We start from the raw sequence: 20,295 nt of genomic DNA, 5'->3' as shown, positions 1-20,295 counted from the left end.
TAAGAGAGTTTTAGCGTTAATTATAAACTCTGTGAAACAGTTTTGGACAGTCTACTAACAAAAGTGCTTGGTGCAATAATTTGCCAGGTCTTGTTGACTGACCACCTCACTGACTGCTCAAAGTGATAGAAATCCTAAAGCAAGAATAAAGCCAGTTAGCAGTCATGGTATGAAACTAGTGAAGAAGTACCTTAGCATCTCAGCACCTTCAAAACGTAACAACATGAAAATATCAGCAGCTTCCAAAGGTAGCAACATAAGAATATCAGCAGCTTCCAAATGTAGCAACAAGAATATCAGCAGCTTCCAAAAGTAGCAACATAAGAATATCAGCAGCTTCCAAACGCAACAAAACGGGAATATTATCAGCTTCCAAACGCAACAACATGAAACTATCAGCACCTTCCAAATTTAACGATATAAGATAAAAATAAATTCGAGTACAATCAAAGATCGACTTACGATCACCTCTACATTTAATATTTTCAGTTTTCCAAATATTGAACAGGGAAGAGTTAATAATAATAATATTTAGTATCATAAGAGTGATGTCTGTGAGGTTAATAGCGAGAAGTTATGATTACAGGAGACTCACTACAGCTTACTTTATGTGTAAAAGCAGGCCGACTCCAAGCAATGCAGGGCTCAATTGGCAACCTAAGAACTTTCAGTCTCTGTATAGATGTGCAACGATCTATATGATTAAAAACTCTAGAATCTGTCTTCGTATGCATTAAGGACAATTGCTCTCAATCAGCGTCTTCATCGAGGGCAATTGTAAACAATTTACAATTTTTTGTTGCGATTTTTGTCGTGAAACAATTTTGGTTCAAGATGAATGAGATCCTGAGCTTCCCCGAGCTTAATGCTAGTGCTTAATGCTAGTACTTAATGCTGATACTTGATACTAATACTTAATGCTAATACTTAATGCTAGTACTTATTGCTAATACTTAATGCTAGTACTTATTGCTAATACTTAATGCTAGTACTTAATGCTGATACTTAATACTAATACTTAATGCTAATACTTAATGCTAATACTTAATAAAAGTACTTATTGCTAATACTTAATGCTAATACTTGATGCTAATACTTAATGCTAGTATGTACTTAATGCTAGTACTTATTGCTAATACTTAATGCTAGTACTTAATGCTAATACTTGATGCTAATACTTAATGCTAATACTTAATGTTAATACTTAATGCTAGTACTTAATACTTGTGCTTAATGCTAATACTTAATGTTAGTATGCGCTTAATGCTAATACTTATGCTAGTACTTAATGCTAGTGCTTAATTCTAATACTTAATGCTAGTACTTCATGCTAATACTTAATACTATTGCTTAATGCTAATACTTAATGAATGCTACACCTTTAACATGTGGATTAGTTGGTCACAATGTATGTGCACAGGTAAAGCTTGCTCACAATGTTTATGAACATCGCTCATAAAGTCATTAAAAAGGACCAGATTTTCAAATTTTTTATAACTTCTAGCAACTCTTGAATATAACTAGTGCATAAAAGTATTTAAATTTAAAAAACAATCCAATAAAACAGGATATACTAACAGAAGTTATTCTGATACAAAACTGTGTCATATGTGTAACTGTGTGAATATGATAGCAAATGTAAAATTGAGTGAGTAATATATTTGCTAAAGAAAAGCGCAAGAATATAACTAGACATAATACAAAATAAATTTCACACTTCTGTGCAGCTATATTGCAATTTAGCACATTCTATTCCGTATGTGACTGAGATATTATCTGTATATTAGTAGAACTAAGGAACTGAATGAATGTTAGTATAGAAAATTATTAGAAAAATTAATCTAAGTGGCATGGATAAAAGTAATCTCTAAGGTCAGCAAAGGTATGCCAGACCTATTGACTAGATATTTAGTGAACAACTTTCCAAATTTGCTACAGAACTACCAGGAGTTGTCTACTCATTCCTTTCTGTGCCATTCTTGGTCTCCTACGAGAAGGCCTTCACTCACCTCATCAGCTACAAAAAACGTGTCATAAACTTTTTAATGAAAAAAGTTCAGGAAATCAGATCCAATGTGCAGATTGACATTGAATATGTAAAGATAATCAATAAAACGGTGCTAGTGCAATCAAGCATCATGTCAAAAAATACAGCTTTGCGTCTCGCAATGCTATAAAAACTTAGGCATTTTGAGAACACCAAAGACGCCATCTGCACCATGAATAAGATGGAAGTGCTTTTTCAAATACTTTTGCACCAATCGTGTCTCATTGCTTAATTCCATTCAGTTTTTATGTTTGCCAAAGTAAATAGACATAATGCTGATACCATCGAGATAACTCGGTTGCCTTTCCTTTAGAGTAAAAACTAAATAAGCTTATTGGTCGATAGTGAGCTTGCTTAAGCACCTATCGCACATGCATGAAAGACCTTTCTTTGATATAAGGTATTGCGAAACAAACATTTCGTTGTTCCGCATAAATCGTAAATGATATTTTCTAATAATAGCGCAAACACTAGAGTGACAATGTATAGCTCTGCATAATCAAGCCGCTAGGGTACTGCCAATCATATAACTATACAAGTATTCAGCTTAAGAAAACGAGTGGTAGTCAGATGAGAGTTTGCTGAAAATCTTGAGAAAATGCAAATTCAAAGTATTCCTTCCAAATCCTTGGCTTGCCTATATTGAGCCTGACAACTAGCAATACATAAATGGTATACCAGCACGTGACTATCTCCGGGCTGGAGACATCATGGAGCGAACCGGATGTAATTCCACCAGATCAAATAAGTCGGAGGAGGTTTAATTCTTCGAAAACTGTTCATTACTTGTCATAGGGCACAGAGTAAAAACTTGTGGACAAATTTAAACGGATCGACAATCGTCTATGAAGCGTAAATCGTTGGTCTTCAATTTCTGAAAAAATCAGTTACTTGGAATTCTTCCCCAAACATTTTGCCTATATTTATACATAGACATATACATACAGGTATATATATAGACATATACATATATAATACTGCTATATATAATAATACCGGTATATACATGTATATACCAATCATAGATCTCTGGAATATCTTTCTATGAAGTTGGACCATCCAGCTATTATTCAAAATATTCTGCTCTGCTTTTCTATCAATATTTTGACCTATTCTTTGTCGCTGGAGTATGGCCATCATGGATCAAGAAAGATAAAAAAGCTGATTGAGGTGAATGAAAAGAAATCAATAAAACAGCTAGCTTAGCTCAGCTAGCTCACACCAGTTGGAAAAAATCAACTGAAATAATCACATGATATCTTTAACAATATCATAGTGACGGATAGCTATAGAGGTTTCAAAACCTTGATCTGTGAAAAAATCCACCCGACATGTTAAACGAGTTTGGCAATTTAAGAAGACGGTAACCTCATTACTGTAGATGGTAACGGCAGCTGCTAAATGCACCGCATTAAGAATGATAAATTACCAATAGATTAGAAAGTGATGATTTACTTCTTGCACTTTCTGTTTCTGAAATCTTGCACTAGTTTGTGTTACTAGTTTGTGTTACTAGTTTGTGTTGCTCATATGTGTTATGAGGTAGATTTAGATTTAATGTGACAGAGTTGAATAACAGATTTATCTCCCACGTGAAATGTGGTAATTCTGAAATTATGCCAAACTGAGAAGAATTAACCCAGGGTTAGGGTTATTTGTCAGCTTTTTATCAACGCTCCGCTCAAGTAGTACGAGTACCAACATAAACTAAAACTTGTTATTCTGTCAAAGCTTATTTGTGCTTTTGCAAGAATGGCCACTCACAACACAGATGTAACCATAAAATAGAAATCTTCAATATTACAACATTGAGCATGCTTCTCCGAAAGCATATACAGTGGTGTGTATAAACTTGGAATCACATTGTTTTGTTCACTCTATATCGAATGGATCATCCATTTGCTTTCTATTTTTCCGCCAATTATGATGCCATGCCAGATATTATATATCAATCTGATCAGCAGAAGATGTGCTTTCAAACAATGCATTGATTGATTTAACACAATCATTTCTGAGTGATTTATATTAATCCTATTAAACAGATTAGCAATTTTATCTGGTCTTGTTCGTAATCTGGTTATAACAGGTTAGCACAAACCTTCCCAGCTGAGAAAGTTTACTGCTTGTCAAATTTCAAAGAAAGTGAAATATCCTAAATCCCATCATGATGGCATTTCAGTTATGCAATTTGCTGACTGTTGCATATTTAAAGCAGGACACTTGAAGTCTTATTCATTCTCAGTTTAACTTTGAACTCAGTTTGACTTTGAACTTTACCATGCCTAAAGTGTTATCTACAGAGAGAAGAGCCATCATTCTGCACCTTCACAAACAGCAAAAGACCCAAAGACAGATAGCTGCGGAAGTTGGTTGTTCTCAGAAGGCAGTCTACACAGCAATCAAGACTTGGACCTCCAATGGCAGTCTTAAACCCACCTACTCTGCTGGACGACCCAAGAAGACGACTATCCGTGAAGATCGGTACCTGGTACGAAGATCCCTTGCTGACAGACATCTGAACAGTACTCAACTTTGTAAGGAGATCAAGGACAACAGAGATATTGAGATTCACCCCAGTACAGTGCGAAGAAGACTGCTTGCAAATGGTTTGAAAGGCTGCAAGGCAAGGCGCAAGCCCTTAGTTTCTGAGAAACAGCGAAAGCGTCGTCTAGAGTGGGCTAAAGATAAACGGTTCTGGACAACAGCCCAATGGCAAAGGGTCTTGTTCAGTGATGAGTCAACATTTACCATCCAAAACCACTCTGGAAATTGTTATGTGAGGAGACGACCTGGAGAGGAGTACAGCCCGGCTTGTACGCTACCAACCATCAAGCACCCTACTGGAGTCATGGTATGGGGTTGCATGACAGCTTTTGGTGTGGGAAGACTCTCCATTTGTGAAGGCATGATAAATGGAGACAAATACATCAAGACCATGGAAGATGTCATGCTTCCAAGTGCTCGGAGCCTGTTCACCAGCAACGACCAACCCTGGTACTACCAGGATGACAATGCACCCTGCCACCGTGCCAAGAGAGTCAAGGAGTGGATGACCAGAAGTAATGTGAGGGTAATAGACTGGCCAGCACAAAGCCCTGACCTGAATCCCATTGAAAATCTTTGGCAGCGTATTGGTGTGATAGTCAGCAAAGATAAACCAAAGACAAAACGGGAGCTCATAGAGAAGATTATTCATGCTTGGCATCACATCATCACTCCTGAAGAGCTCAGAAAGTTGGTAAACAGCATGCCTCGACGGTGTCAGATGGTGATCAAGAACAAGGGCTGGCCAATAAAATACTAATGCTCAGCTCAAGACACCTTATCAGTCCTTCTGAAGACCAACAATAATCCAACGGCCCTTTTCAGGGCCACCAATTTGTATAAAAGAGTTTGTTTGTATCCTATTTTATCAATTTTCACTAACAACATTCATAGCCTGCAATAAGTCTGCCTTTCGGTAGATCCACCCCCAGCGATAAAAATTTGAGAATATTTTCGAATATTTGGCATCATCTTGTTCTTCAGAATTTTCCCTTTCAAATGATATATATATTGATGGGGTTGAGGCACTTAACTCCAAAGAATTTCTTAGACAACAGCTTATAAACATACATATTTGAAGATTTAACTGGTGATTCCAAGTTTATGCACACCACTGTACTACTGAGCTATAAGCTAAGAAAGAGAGCAACAGGGTGAAATGGATTGTGTGCGTGCGTGAGTGTGGTGGTGGGGGAGGGGGGTGGTGGGTATCTGTGTGTATGTCTGTGTGTGTTTCTGTGCGTGTGTAATCCCTCAAAGTTTGATCATTATGTCTGTTTAGCTTGATGCAAATACATATAGAGGTTGCACATATTTTAACAGCCATTGTTACACAATCGATGGCTCTCTGATCTTGGCTGGACATGTTTGAGCCCGTGGCAAAGAAACTTTGACGACTGGAGACATGCCCAGTTTCAGAATGCAATTTAAGTTAAATAGCATTCCTGGTAGTGAAATATCTTCACTAGCAACGAGGGCGGGAATGGCGTGTAAAGCTTTTTTGTAAAGCCTAAACATCCTAAACTGTTGTTTGAGAGTCAGACGTTCTAGACCACTACCCCACGGCTGATTCAATATGGCTGATTCAATATGACTGCTTCAATATGGCTGATTCAATATGGCTGATTCAATATGACTGCTTCAATATGGTGCACGTCCATCCAGCCTTATATGAACTATAAGTGTAAGATTGACAGCACTGGTAACGGCATGACGTGAAATAATGACTACCACACAAATAGATATTTGGATATGAATCAGCAGCGGAGCCAGATAGAAAATTTGACCAAGACTCGACGCTAAGTTTTTCCAAATTCGATCCTATAAATGCCCGCTAAAATTTGGTTTAACAGTTATAGCCAATGATAGCAGCACATTTATAAGATCTTCTGCTACAGAACTGGTTAAACAAATAAATGGAAACTTCAATAATCATACGTTTCAAATTTCAACTATTTATAATTTGAGTCAACACTGCCAAATAAAATTCAATTAATATGTTTGCCTTTGATTATTTATAGATGAGAAATCTTATCTGAACAGATACACTGCGTTTCCATGACCCGCATAATTCGCAAATTAGAGCCAATCCGCAAGATAACCGCGTCATGGAAACGGCATAAATCCGCAAGCTATCCGCGTAAATTCGCAAGCTAAGCGAGTTTTGCGATCCGCAAAACTTTATCGAATCCATCGTGCTTGCGAATCATGGAAACGGTACTCGCTATTAATGCGCATTTGATTATCGTTGGCTATTACATTAAAAACATTTTCGCGCTTCAGTCGTTTTTATTTCGATTTCAGCAGTCTCAATGCGCCAACGTTCCGAACGATCGCTGCTAAGCTAAGCGTGACAAGACTGCTTAGCTATTTATAGAGTCATTAATTAGGCTAATACTTGACCTACGGGGTCAAGTACTGGTGTTAAATCCGCATCGCCAGGTGTTCATTGAAACGCTCGATTGCTAAGTAACTCAACTTGCGGATCGTTCGAATTATGGGAATCATGCGGATTAAGCGAGTCATGGAAACATAGTGATAGAAAGCCAACAAACTAAAATCATATGACTTGATGTTATGGTGTTATAGCATATCATATGACACTAGTGAATTCGCGATTGTCCACCATCATGAAGCAAGTTTCAATATCAGCACAATCAATATCAATATCAGTAAACAAAATGTTTTAAAATAATTTTAGAATTGACAGCAGGTAAAAGTAAAATTTTACAGTTGAAGTAAAGTTTAGCGTGCAGTAAAAAATGCTTCAAGTCGACGCTGATTCCTAATTCAACTAAAGCCTGTTTTCTAACCTTTAATCTTCATCAACTCAAACTTTTCCTGGAGTGAATTCAAGTCATCCTCATCTTCCTCAATGTCCTCTTCGGTTAGGGGGCACCCAACATAACCACCACCTTCTTCGATGAAGGTCAACAGGCTATATAACAGAAAACAAACATGTGATGTGCGGAAAGAGGGAGCCTTAACAACTTATAACAGTCATCAGTCTGGTCACCCTGATTCCATTATCTTTTACATAATTACAATCCTCTATCCCTCACAGCTTGCCTGATCCATCTTAATCTAATGTTCAGTTGCATCTATACATATATATATTTCTCAAAGTACATCTGTCGTATGTCTGTACGCATTCCGGCTATAGCTATTAAAATTTTAATATTCAAATTCTGCGATAGAATTGAACTCACAACGAATGCATCGACAAGTTTCTTATCCATTTATTATCTTATCTACCACTGAGCTAAAACTGCATATTGATCAAAAAAGTTTTCATATACCACATACCCCATGTCAATTATTTTATCATTGGGCCCACGCGCTACGATGCCGCTGTTAAGAAATATTTTGGGAATCAAGTTTATGCAACACGAAGCTTCTTCATTTTCTTTCGTTAGGGCTGATTTATTCCGCTCCACGATATCGACAATAATTTATTTCGAAGTTAAAATTTGGCGATTTGTGTACTGATTATATACAGTGGAACCTCGGTTCTCGAACGCTTCGGATCTCGAACAACTCGGTTTTCGAACAGCCTTCTGGAACGGATTATGTTTGAGAACTTAAGTTCCACTGTACAATATTAAAAGATATACGTCGCTGAAAGTTATGAAATTTTAAATTTACAGTTCTTTGAAAACCTTTAGTTGTTTTATTTATTTTTAATTTAGTTGTCCTACAGTTGTTTTTATTTTCTCTCTTAATGTATTTCAACTACACAAAACACTTCTCTCATGATATGTAGTTTAAAAGTTAGAATGGCAAATGTTGTTATATGTTAAGTACAAATCAATTTTCTGTCCAAAGACTTTTTTATTACCCGGGCAACGCAGGATAACACAACTGGTCTCATTATACATAATAGTTACCGTCTATTTTAGCACTTATTACAACTCGATTACAAACAGATACAATTGACTTTCTATTTATGAGACTTATTAGTAATTACCAACATGATTTTGAATTTTTATTCAACAGCTGCAATTAATATTGATATGATTTAGGAACTTTGGCAGCCTCCTTAGTTAACGCTTATGTAGGCTACAACAGAGCCTATCAATAGCAATTTTCTAACGTTTCAATAGATGTGAACTATGTAGTATTCAGATGCCTTCTGGTCTAAAGTCTGCAGAGATTTTCAGCTCTGCATACCCGTGGTAATCTAACAGTGATTTCATTTCCCAAATGTCTAGACAGAAGCAGTGCTGACTATTTAGGATTCACTAATAGCTGTCCTGGAGAGGTCAGTGTTTAAATAAGCTAACAGGATCATTTATTTTTGATACAATATTGACAACTTCTAACTTCCGCGACCACAGATAATAACTTGAAGGCGAAGTATTACGCTTAGCAGTTTGGTAATAACTAGGTGAAGATGTACTCAATACCTCTACAATATTGAGACTATATTAATAAATTGAATATATATGTACCTCAACCAGCTGGCGTCTTTGCTCAGCACTGCCGGGTTTCCGATAATAATCAGCATTGCCTTTGCCCTTGTAACAGCGACATTGAATCTCTAAAAAGTGACAAAAGAAAAGATATAGTCTGGATTGATGGTTAAATGCTGCAAGTTCCCAGCTAAACAAGATGCAAGGGAATTTGAGGTATTGACAGTAAAAGCTGATCTCAAGATTTTGGAAGATGGTTGTTTTAGTGATAGTCTTAACCATATATATTCACATGCTTAATATTTTATATTATAACTGCATTTCTATACTTCAAGGATTACTCCTTCGTTGTGTGGAAACCTGTAAAACTAACAAAATCTTAAGGATGATTTTTCTAGAATGCTCCTCTTTGAAAAATGATTCCTACAAAATATCCTTTGACAGCATGACAATCTCTGAAGATTTTAACTGATGCAAGTGATATCCAGCTGGTATTGACTCTAGCGGAAACATTATATAATTAGCCTTAGGTTATGTCTACATGCCTGTAATACATAAGTGTCGAGAAGGCCACAACTTTCAAATGCTTTATATTTTCAACTAACAACACATGGAAACACCAGGTTTCCATTAAAATAATTTTGCTTTAGGTTACTTAACTCGAGGGAACACGTGACTATATGACAATTCTGGCTAGAAATGGCATTATTTGACCAATTAATTAAAATGAGAACAACTAAGGCTCTGTATTCATGGACCACAATCTTTAATCCGTAGCAACTTATTATCTAATAAAACAATCATGTGACCTTCAGAGCCCACAAAAATAAATGAAATAAATCTATATTCTTCTGTAGGGCAGACGACTCTGTTTTCAGAGAACTTTGGCCATTAAATTAACACATAATCACAGTCTGGTAGCAAGCACCCAGACTACAGTATTTAAAGACATGGTCATGAGAACTGAGTGTATGCTATACCGTGTTTCCATCAGTTCTTATCAAATTCTGATAGCTTACAAGTCCGACTCTACTATAATGAAAGCCTACCTTAGGATTCCGCACAAACCCAAGGTTAAATTTCTTGTCATGAGTGAGGTAGACATCCTGACTTCTAACTGTGCTAATGATGATCACCTCCCGTTCATCGCCTTGAAACTTTTCTACTGAGCCAACTTTGATTTGAGCAAAGTTTTTCATGTGTCCTTTGTGGGAGACTTCTAAAGCCTTCAAGGCTTGTTGAATTTTAATTGCCTACAATAGATTATTCAATTCAAGTACATACCGGAGTATTCGCTGATCTGATGTAATAATATAATTACATATAGGTGAAACTGATCTGATATAATAATATAAATACATATGATGAAACTGATCTGATGTAATAATATAAATACATACGAGCGAAACTGATCTGATATAATAATATAAATACATACAAGTGAAACTGATCTTATGTAATAATATAAATACATACGAGTGAAAATGATCTGATATAATAATATAAATACATACGAGTGAAACTGATCTGATGTAATAATATAAATACATATGAGTGAAACTAATCTGATGTAATAATATAAATACATACGAGTGAAACTGATCTGATGTAATAATATAAATACATACGAGTGAAACTGATCTGATGTAATAATATAAATACGTACGAGTGAAACTGATCTGATGTAATAATATAAATACATACGAGTGAAACTGATATGATATAATAATATAAATACATATGAGCGAAACTGTTCAGATGTAATAATGTCAAAAGCTTAGAGAATTTGGCTGACATTCACAATTTCTTTATTCATAGGATCACCAAATTGAAAATTTTTTGTAGAGTCAAAAACCTATCCTCTCCATATGTCAAATAGCAGATATTTCAGCACCGAAACAACTTTACTCATTTACTAAATTGACTAAATTACTAAATCAAGACTGGCAGAGACAGTCAGACATTCACTTACCATTTCCTTAACATCCAGGCTTTACAACATCAGACATTCACTTACCATTTCCTTAACATCCAGGCTTTACAACATCAGACATCCACTTACCATTTCCTTAACATCCAGGCTTTACAACATCAGACATTCACTTACCATTTCCTTAACATCCAGGCTTTACAACATCAGACATTCACTTACCATTTCCTTAACATCCAGGCTTTACAACATCAGACATTCACTTACCATTTCCTTAACATCCAGGCTTTACAACATCAGACATTCACTTACCATTTCCTTAACATCCAGGCTTTACAACATTAGACATCCACTTACCATTTCCTTAACATCCAGGCTTTACAACATCAGACATTCACTTACCATTTCCTTAACATCCAGGCTTTACAACATCAGACATTCACTTACCATTTCCTTAACATCCAGGCTTTACAACATCAGACATTCACTTACCATTTCCTTAACATCCAGGCTTTACAACATCAGACATTCACTTACCATTTCCTTAACATCCAGGCTTTACAACATCAGACATTCACTTACCATTTCCTTAACATCCAGGCTTTACAACATCAGACATTCACTTACCATTTCCTTAACATCCAGGCTTTACAACATCAGACATTCACTTACCATTTCCTTAACATCCAGGCTTTACAACATCAGACATTCACTTACCATTTCCTTAACATCCAGGCTTTACAACATCAGACATTCACTTACCATTTCCTTAACATCCAGGCTTTACAACATCAGACATTCACTTACCATTTCCTTAACATCCAGGCTTTACAACATCAGACATTCACTTACCATTTCCTTAACATCCAGGCTTTACAACATCAGACATTCACTTACCATTTCCTTAACATCCAGGCTTTACAACATCAGACATTCACTTACCATTTCCTTAACATCCAGGCTTTACAACATCAGACATTCACTTACCATTTCCTTAACATCCAGGCTTTACAACATCAGACATTCACTTACCATTTCCTTAACATCCAGGCTTTACAACATCAGACATTCACTTACCATTTCCTTAACATCCAGGCTTTACAACATTAGACATCCACTTACCATTTCCTTAACATCCAGGCTTTACAACATCAGACATTCACTTACCATTTCCTTAACATCCAGGCTTTACAACATCAGACATTCACTTACCATTTCCTTAACATCCAGGCTTTACAACATCAGACATTCACTTACCATTTCCTTAACATCCAGGCTTTACAACATCAGACATTCACTTACCATTTCCTTAACATCCAGGCTTTACAACATCAGACATTGACTTACCATTTCCTTAACATCCAGGCTTTACAACATCAGACATTCACTTACCATTTCCTTAACATCCAGGCTTTACAACATCAGACATTCACTTACCATTTCCTTAACATCCAGGCTTTACAACATCAGACATTCACTTACCATTTCCTTAACATCCAGGCTTTACAACATCAGACATTCACTTACCATTTCCTTAACATCCAGGCTTTACAACATCAGACATTCACTTACCATTTCCTTAACATCCAGGCTTTACAACATTAGACATCCACTTACCATTTCCTTAACATCCAGGCTTTACAACATCAGACATTCACTTACCATTTCCTTAACATCCAGGCTTTACAACATCAGACATTCACTTACCATTTCCTTAACATCCAGGCTTTACAACATCAGACATTCACTTACCATTTCCTTAACATCCAGGCTTTACAACATCAGACATTCACTTACCATTTCCTTAACATCCAGGCTTTACAACATCAGACATTCACTTACCATTTCCTTAACATCCAGGCTTTACAACATCAGACATCCACTTACCATTTCCTTAACATCCAGGCTTTACAACATCAGACATTCACTTACCATTTCCTTAACATCCAGGCTTTACAACATCAGACATCCACTTACCATTTCCTTAACATCCAGGCTTTACAACATCAGACATCCACTTACCATTTCCTTAACATCCAGGCTTTACAACATCAGACATTCACTTACCATTTCCTTAACATCCAGGCTTTACAACATCAGACATTCACTTACCATTTCCTTAACATCCAGGCTTTACAACATTAGACATCCACTTACCATTTCCTTAACATCCAGGCTTTACAACATCAGACATCCACTTACCATTTCCTTAACATCCAGGCTTTACAACATCAGACATTCACTTACCATTTCCTTAACATCCAGGCTTTACAACATTAGACATCCACTTACCATTTCCTTAACATCCAGGCTTTACAACATCAGACATTCACTTACCATTTCCTTAACATCCAGGCTTTACAACATCAGACATTCACTTACCATTTCCTTAACATCCAGGCTTTACAACATCAGACATTCACTTACCATTTCCTTAACATCCAGGCTTTACAACATCAGACATTCACTTACCATTTCCTTAACATCCAGGCTTTACAACATCAGACATTCACTTACCATTTCCTTAACATCCAGGCTTTACAACATCAGACATTCACTTACCATTTCCTTAACATCCAGGCTTTACAACATCAGACATCCACTTACCATTTCCTTAACATCCAGGCTTTACAACATATGATGTAAAAATTTCAGAAAATACTTTGATTCTAAACAAGAGGTAATTTCCAGTATTTGACACCAGAAGTTTCATGAAGCAGTTTCATAAGCGAAAGTGAAAAGGGAGGTAAAAATAAAACGTAAATTGTGATGTAGCCTATCAGCACCTCTATCTCTACTTTTGTTTACATGTTTCTAAAAAACAATAGAAACCTCTTTATGGATTATTGCTTAACTAATTTAATTTTTTCTATAATTTAAATTTAGTCTTTGACTTTAAAATTTTTTACATTTTCTTAAATAATACAGTCATTTTAATTCCGTGTAGTTATTTGCAGTATTTATTAAGCAGTATTCTAAATTTTTGGGTCGTCAATGAATTAGACAAACCGTAGTAATGTATTCTTGTACAAATTTGATATACAAAAATATCTGCGAACAAATTCACTTTGTATGCAGAGGTTCTTATTTATGCACTAATGCACGAGTGCCAACCATTTTTGGTAACTTCTCAAGAATGGTTGAGCAATCTCGAGTGTAGATATGTAGAAACTATATATAGGCTACATGTATCTATATCTAGCCTTGAAGCAGTTCCCCCGCACGGGTTTCCTTATGGCAGAGTGAAAGTGTACCCTGGGCACTATCCACGTAGACAACAGCACTAAGTTCCTGTCACTTCCTGTAGAAGAACCTCTTCAAAATAGATTGGAAAGTTCCAAACTATCTACATCCTCTAATACATCTTCAAAACTCTCTACCAACCAACTTTATCAAAAAAGAAAACCTTCTAAATGTGAACAAACAGACCTGCTTGTGATAAGGTGTGATGATGCCGATGTGTTCAGGCTTGATCTTGGGACTTTTGCATTCAAATAGCTTCTCGAGGTAAAGTATGAGCTGCATCACCTCAAATCGATTGAACCAGGATGGAGAGTTGCCCTCCTGCTCCTCTTCCCCATTCACGCCATGAAATATCAAAGGGAATCCCTTCCTTGGCAGCCCCTGGCGTAAATGAGAAAGGCTAGAACTATTGCCACAAGTAGCCGACTGAACTTTTTATGAGTTTGAAGAAAAAATTTGATGAAAGTATCATTAACATTGAAATTTTGAACTGAGAATAAATCTCTACTAATTAAATTCTACTATTTTAAATCTTTTTAAAATTGTACCTAAGAATACAAAAGTTTATGACAGCAAAACAGAGTCTGTATCTTATTTTAATAAACATGTTTAACCACAGTAATAACAGCGACAACGTAAGTTGCGATATTGGTTTGACTGCAATATGAAACTCAACTAGTTTTAGATTTTCCTGATTACCTATGAGTTTGTTAATATACTAATAGGTCAAACTTTGAATGAAATAATGAGCAATACCAATGAACTATTTCTAACAAATCTGCGAAGCTCCAGTGTTTTGAGTAAAAACTGTATAAAAAATGACAATATTCAGTACATTGTACTAGATACAGTACAATCTTTATGAAGTTATTTTGTTTCATATATTTCCTTCACGTATCGAAACCGTCGCGTGTTGGAGCCAAAATTCATACAAGCATACACTGTATTTTGACGGCTTTGTTTCGCAACCCAAAACAAAACAGTGGAAAATATTTCAGTAAATGCATACAATATTAAATTAAGTGCGTTACAAAAGGTAAATGTTAAAACATAAGTCGAGGCTTGACTGTATTTAGTTTCTGTGTCAATCTACCTTCTTCAGCGCTAGCTAGTTAACTTTAACTCAAGTTCACCATAGCAGTTTTACCATCATTGAAATTATTTCCTTGACCAACACGCAAAAATATATCTTCAATACACAAAAGGACTGAGAAATAATTAGCTAAATATTTGTGGGTTATAGAGAAACTAAAACTATCTTGAACATACTGGATTTTTTGCGATTGGCTGACTTCACCAAAATCAAAGACAATTAAATACAATAAAAACTGAAGAGAACTGCAATCAAACACTCACCTCCCAGTTACAAAACCTCTCTCTTTGCATCTTATCAGCATGAGCAATAAGTTCATTGTCATAGAAACAGGTGTTGGGCACCTCTAAAATGTCAGGATGAGAACGGAAACTTCTCACCAGCTTCGTCACATAGTCTGGGTTGAACTCTCCACTGAGCCCGCGACTGTAAAGCTCCATCGACATGTATCTCTCAAGCAAACTTTGACCTGCAAGATCCGACAGCCACCCATGTAGAAATCTCGCATTAACTTCACATCATTAAGTCATGTTCAAGTTTTGAAGTTGTCTTCTCACAGCACTCAAATGTTCCAAGAATGTAACTGATCATAAGCTACAAGTCCGGCAGTCAGTGATCTAGAGTGTCTGACATGCAAACAGCAGGTTTGGACTCAATTCCCAAAAAGGCCTTGTCATGCCATACCAATGCCCAGACATGCAATTACTGCCCCCATTTGGGCTGCCTGAATTTAATAAAATTATATAAGTAATTATGCCCTCACCTAAACCTCTGTCAGAAGCGATATTTGATCTGATGATGGGCCCTAACTGCTGAGGATCACCAGCTAAGACAACCTGGCCACCATTAGCCATTTGTGTGTCAAGGAGCCCAGCCAGAGGAATGACCGTTTCAGGCTCTGTGGCGTGTCCAGCCTCGTCTATGAATATGTGTGTGAAGTGACTGCTCAAGTCGGCTGAGACGAGCCTATGTAAAAGAAAAAATTAGATTGACCCACTTATAAAGCTGTACTGCTTATAAAAACTCTCATTAAGTGAGCACACTTTCCATCAGTAGAGTTTATTGTCAACCGAAAACAATTCATGGCGACCACAGATCTTTTAACACTTAGAAGACACCCTTAGTAGGAATACTACCACTATGTTTCCATGACGCACATGATGTGAATTTTAAGCCAATCCGCAAGTTATTTGCATCATGAAAACAGCATAAATCTGGAAACATACTGTACATCCGTCAATAAACAACGATGTTATCCAAACTTTGTCGTTTGAGCATGGTTTGGTTTGTGACATTTGATACCAGCCAGTCTTCCTATTTATTTATGTTTTGGACAATAACGTCGCTTGCACCGCACAACCAATGTTTGTTGAATTCCACAATGGTGGAAGACACTACCAGATGTCAACTAAACTGTCATTTTGTGAGAGATATTCTCGTCCTTTATGATCGAGCTTTTTAATAATGCAATATTCAGAGACCCCAGTTCTTGCAGCCAAATATTTTGCAATAATATAATTACATGTATGTATCTAAATAAAATAATAACTTTACATATATGTACATAATACATATACAGTCAAACATGGATAGCTCGCCTTCGAATAGCTCAACACATGGTTAACTCGAACGGATTTGTTTGGTCCGTTCCCACGTAATGATAAATTGCTTTCGATAACTCGAACTCAACTTTGTTAACTCGAACAGTTTTTGCCCAACGGCTACCGAAACGGTTGTTATCGCTTTAGAAAACCACTTTATTCCAAGCCATAGAGGTAAACCTCAACTTTTCGTAGTTCATAGGCAGCGTTATTACCACCATCGGCAAAATATTTTTGTCAATGACTTTCAAAAGGTTTGGTGAAATTTGATTTTTTACCAAACATTCGCTTAGCGATGGCCCTTCGGAAGAAAGGAAATGTGAGGTAACCTTCGCATAAACTTAAAGAAAAATCGGCAAAATTGATTTTGGTTAAAACGCTCAAAAGAAAAAGATGTCGTTTCTTCTGAGCATTTCAACAATGATCAAATTTTGCCAATGTCAATCTAAAAAACGTCCTGGCAATAACATCACCTCAAACAACAAACCAATCTCAAGTGATAGAAAAATCTCTATACTTTTTGATAAAAAAATTTTAAACTTTACATTAGAAGCACATAATTTGAAACAAGCCATTTGTGCTTTTGATTTATATTATAGTTTGTTTATGTACATGTATCTACTAATAAATAAATAAATACATGGACTTGTGACAGTGCTCTGATAACTTGAATGCTCTGATAACTCGAACACTTTCGCTCGGTCCGTGAAGTTCGAGTTATCCATGTTTGACTGTATATGTATCGTAAAAACTCTAATTGAATGCCATGGCGCTCTATTTCATCAGATTTAAAAACAGTAAACTGTCACCTTATATTGCGATTCCATCAACCAAATTGATATTAATAAAAGTTGATGAATTGAGTTTTGTTCTGATTAAGGCCACTTTTTGATCTCCTGAGATTGCAACCTCAAGTTTTAAACCCACTGTGCTTTACCACTGCGCAATACAAGTTTTATTGATCAAAGACGCTATCATATAGCGTATAGCGTATACCGTATGCACACGCTAAATAATGTATTATTTGAAACTCTGTGAATTCTATTAACTCTATGCTGCTTTTTGTGTTTTCTTGAACTTCTATATTCGGTTTTTCCTATGGTTCAATTGCTATATCGCAGTCAAGGCCAATTTTTTCACGCAGACAATTGTATTATCTCCGTAGGATGAGCCTTAACAGTCTTTCTCCATTTGGTCAGACAAAGACAGTATGATATCTCATTTTTACATTTGTACCAGTATCGTCGTATTCAAAGTTTTGATGGATAGCTTCTGGTGGAACAGTAACCTTTTTTATACACGCACACTTTTATGCAAGAATTGTTATTACTAATTTAACATATTCAGGATTTTAATTTTGTTTTCTAAGTTCGTATTAATTGTATCATTACCGAATCATCTTTTATTGTAATCAAAGCAAAACATACTTAATTTAACTATTACTTACTAATTATTTCACATTTACATTTAAACCTCTTTTAGAGCCGTTTTATTTTTTTTTCAATTTATTTGACCTGCACAAAATATTTTCCTCATGACATGAAGTTTGAAAGTTACAGTTGTTTGACAAAGTTTGAAAACCTTTACACTTGTTTTTATTTTCTCCCTTAATTTATTTCAACTACACAAAACACTTTTCTCATGATATGTAGTTTGAAAGTTAGAGTGGCAAATGTTGTTATATGCTAAATACAAATAAATTTTCTGTCCAAAGACTTTTATATTATCCGGGAAATGCCGAGTAGTACAGCTAGTATATTTGTTCAAGTACAAATATATATATATATATACATGTATATATATATATGTATATACATGTACATTTATGAGGAAAGAAAGAAAACATAAGCAGTGTGATAGGGCTAGAGTCATTACCAAGGATGAAGCGCTCACCTTCCACTAGTGACCAGGGTAGATACGATTACTCTCTTCTTCTTGAGAACGTCTTTGTTAGGATACTCGACCTGCATGTCTCCTTGTTTGGACTTGCCACTCAGACCATGCCTGACTGCGCGAGATGCGACTCCCGACACACTTTTGTAGTTACTCACTTCCTGTACCTGGGGATGAGATGACGGAAGCTCTTAATCAGTCAGAGGCTAGTATATAAAAGATCTACATATCTAAATATCACTCGCATAAATGGTAGATAAACATCCATGTATATGCCACTAGTGCATACACAAATAGTAAATGAGCATTTATGCACAATTCTTGTCTTTAATGTCAAAGAAGGTTAATTCTCTTATCGTATTCTATGTCTGTTTCACAAGAACTTTTACCACCTTTCAACTTTCACATACTCTTCAACATAGAAGCAGAGGTGCTTTATTCCCATACTGACTCAACATTTGCACACAGACCCAACGAATATCACCACAATTGTGTCAACTATACATAGTGAGCCACTCATCCTAGTAACTATGCCATATTCAGTTTGTACATCTGTCGCTATAAAAGCAGTTGTATTCCCTGCTGCTGGTAATAACCTCAGGAAATACAATTGCAATGATAGCAAATTTGGTCAACTTATACTACCAACAAACTGGTTTGATATGCAGAAGCCATTACTGTTGATAGTATTCTTACAACCAACACACACACATAACAGGTAAAGAGAGTAACCTTTCTCTCGATGTCTCCATATGCCCTTGAGAGAGCATTTAGTCTTAAGATTGCATCCTTAGGTATGTGGTCCAGTAGTCTACCCGCTAGCAAGTCAGCAGCAGCATTTTGTGGAGCACAGACTAAGATATGACTTTCTTTGAATCTATTGAATACCTGCAATGGTAGAGAAGCTGACATCGTGTATTCAACTAATGCAGCTTGTGACAAATTATCGGAATTATATTACCACATCAACAAAATATAGTGTCCTCTGGTAACAAGTTATTGACAAATAATGGAAGGACGGAGTGGGTAAGCATGACATCCCCCCTACCTGTTTAATGGCCTCAACAAGTGTGAAGCTCTTGCCAGTGCCAGGGGGACCATATATAAGATATGGAGATGGCCGTGACGTTCCACAAACAATGTGTAAAACTGCCTTCAGCTGTTCATTGTTGTTTTCAACTTTCCTCTCATAACATCTACAGAGCACAATAATAGTTATTACGAAAAGACTACCTCATTGCATATACATCATGCGTGATGGCTGTACAAAAAGGTACCAGTAAATATTGTAGAGCCTGTATGAACAACTCTGAAAGCTACGACAAGACTTGTATTAGCCAGGGAAGACAAGCCTACATCTGAGATTTTCTATCTTGTATTCCATACTAATACCTTAATACAGGCAACTCTTGAGGCTGAAAAGCATTGCAGCTGTTGCATTTTGGTAGTGAATGAGAAGCTGCTATTCCCGCAAGACCCGAACCCTAATTATTTAGTAGAACTAAGGCTACTAAAGCGTGCTAGTTTTGAAG

General features: G+C 36.3%; 1 protein-coding gene across 1 annotated transcript in view; it reads right to left on the bottom strand.

The window, feature by feature from the left end:
- Window positions 1-1,508: 1,508 nt before the first annotated feature.
- LOC137390101 (putative helicase MOV-10) overlaps window positions 1,509-20,295 on the bottom strand; it is a 30,764-nt gene continuing 11,977 nt past the window's right edge. The window contains exons 5-14 of the mRNA XM_068076352.1: window positions 19,812-19,959; window positions 19,496-19,651; window positions 18,764-18,930; window positions 16,033-16,235; window positions 15,533-15,738; window positions 14,363-14,557; window positions 10,053-10,256; window positions 9,043-9,131; window positions 7,405-7,529; window positions 1,509-2,017 (exon numbers count right to left, since the gene is read on the bottom strand). Coding sequence (XP_067932453.1) covers window positions 1,959-2,017; window positions 7,405-7,529; window positions 9,043-9,131; window positions 10,053-10,256; window positions 14,363-14,557; window positions 15,533-15,738; window positions 16,033-16,235; window positions 18,764-18,930; window positions 19,496-19,651; window positions 19,812-19,959 — 1,552 coding nt within the window. The 3' untranslated portion in view covers window positions 1,509-1,958. The remainder of the gene's footprint in view (window positions 2,018-7,404; window positions 7,530-9,042; window positions 9,132-10,052; window positions 10,257-14,362; window positions 14,558-15,532; window positions 15,739-16,032; window positions 16,236-18,763; window positions 18,931-19,495; window positions 19,652-19,811; window positions 19,960-20,295) is intronic.

Source organism: Watersipora subatra, chromosome 3 (genome assembly GCF_963576615.1).
Source record: "Watersipora subatra chromosome 3, tzWatSuba1.1, whole genome shotgun sequence".
Lineage (NCBI taxonomy): Eukaryota > Metazoa > Bryozoa > Gymnolaemata > Cheilostomatida > Watersiporidae > Watersipora > Watersipora subatra.
Note: the sequence above shows the minus strand (reverse complement) of the source record. Positions and strands in the feature narration are given on the sequence as shown.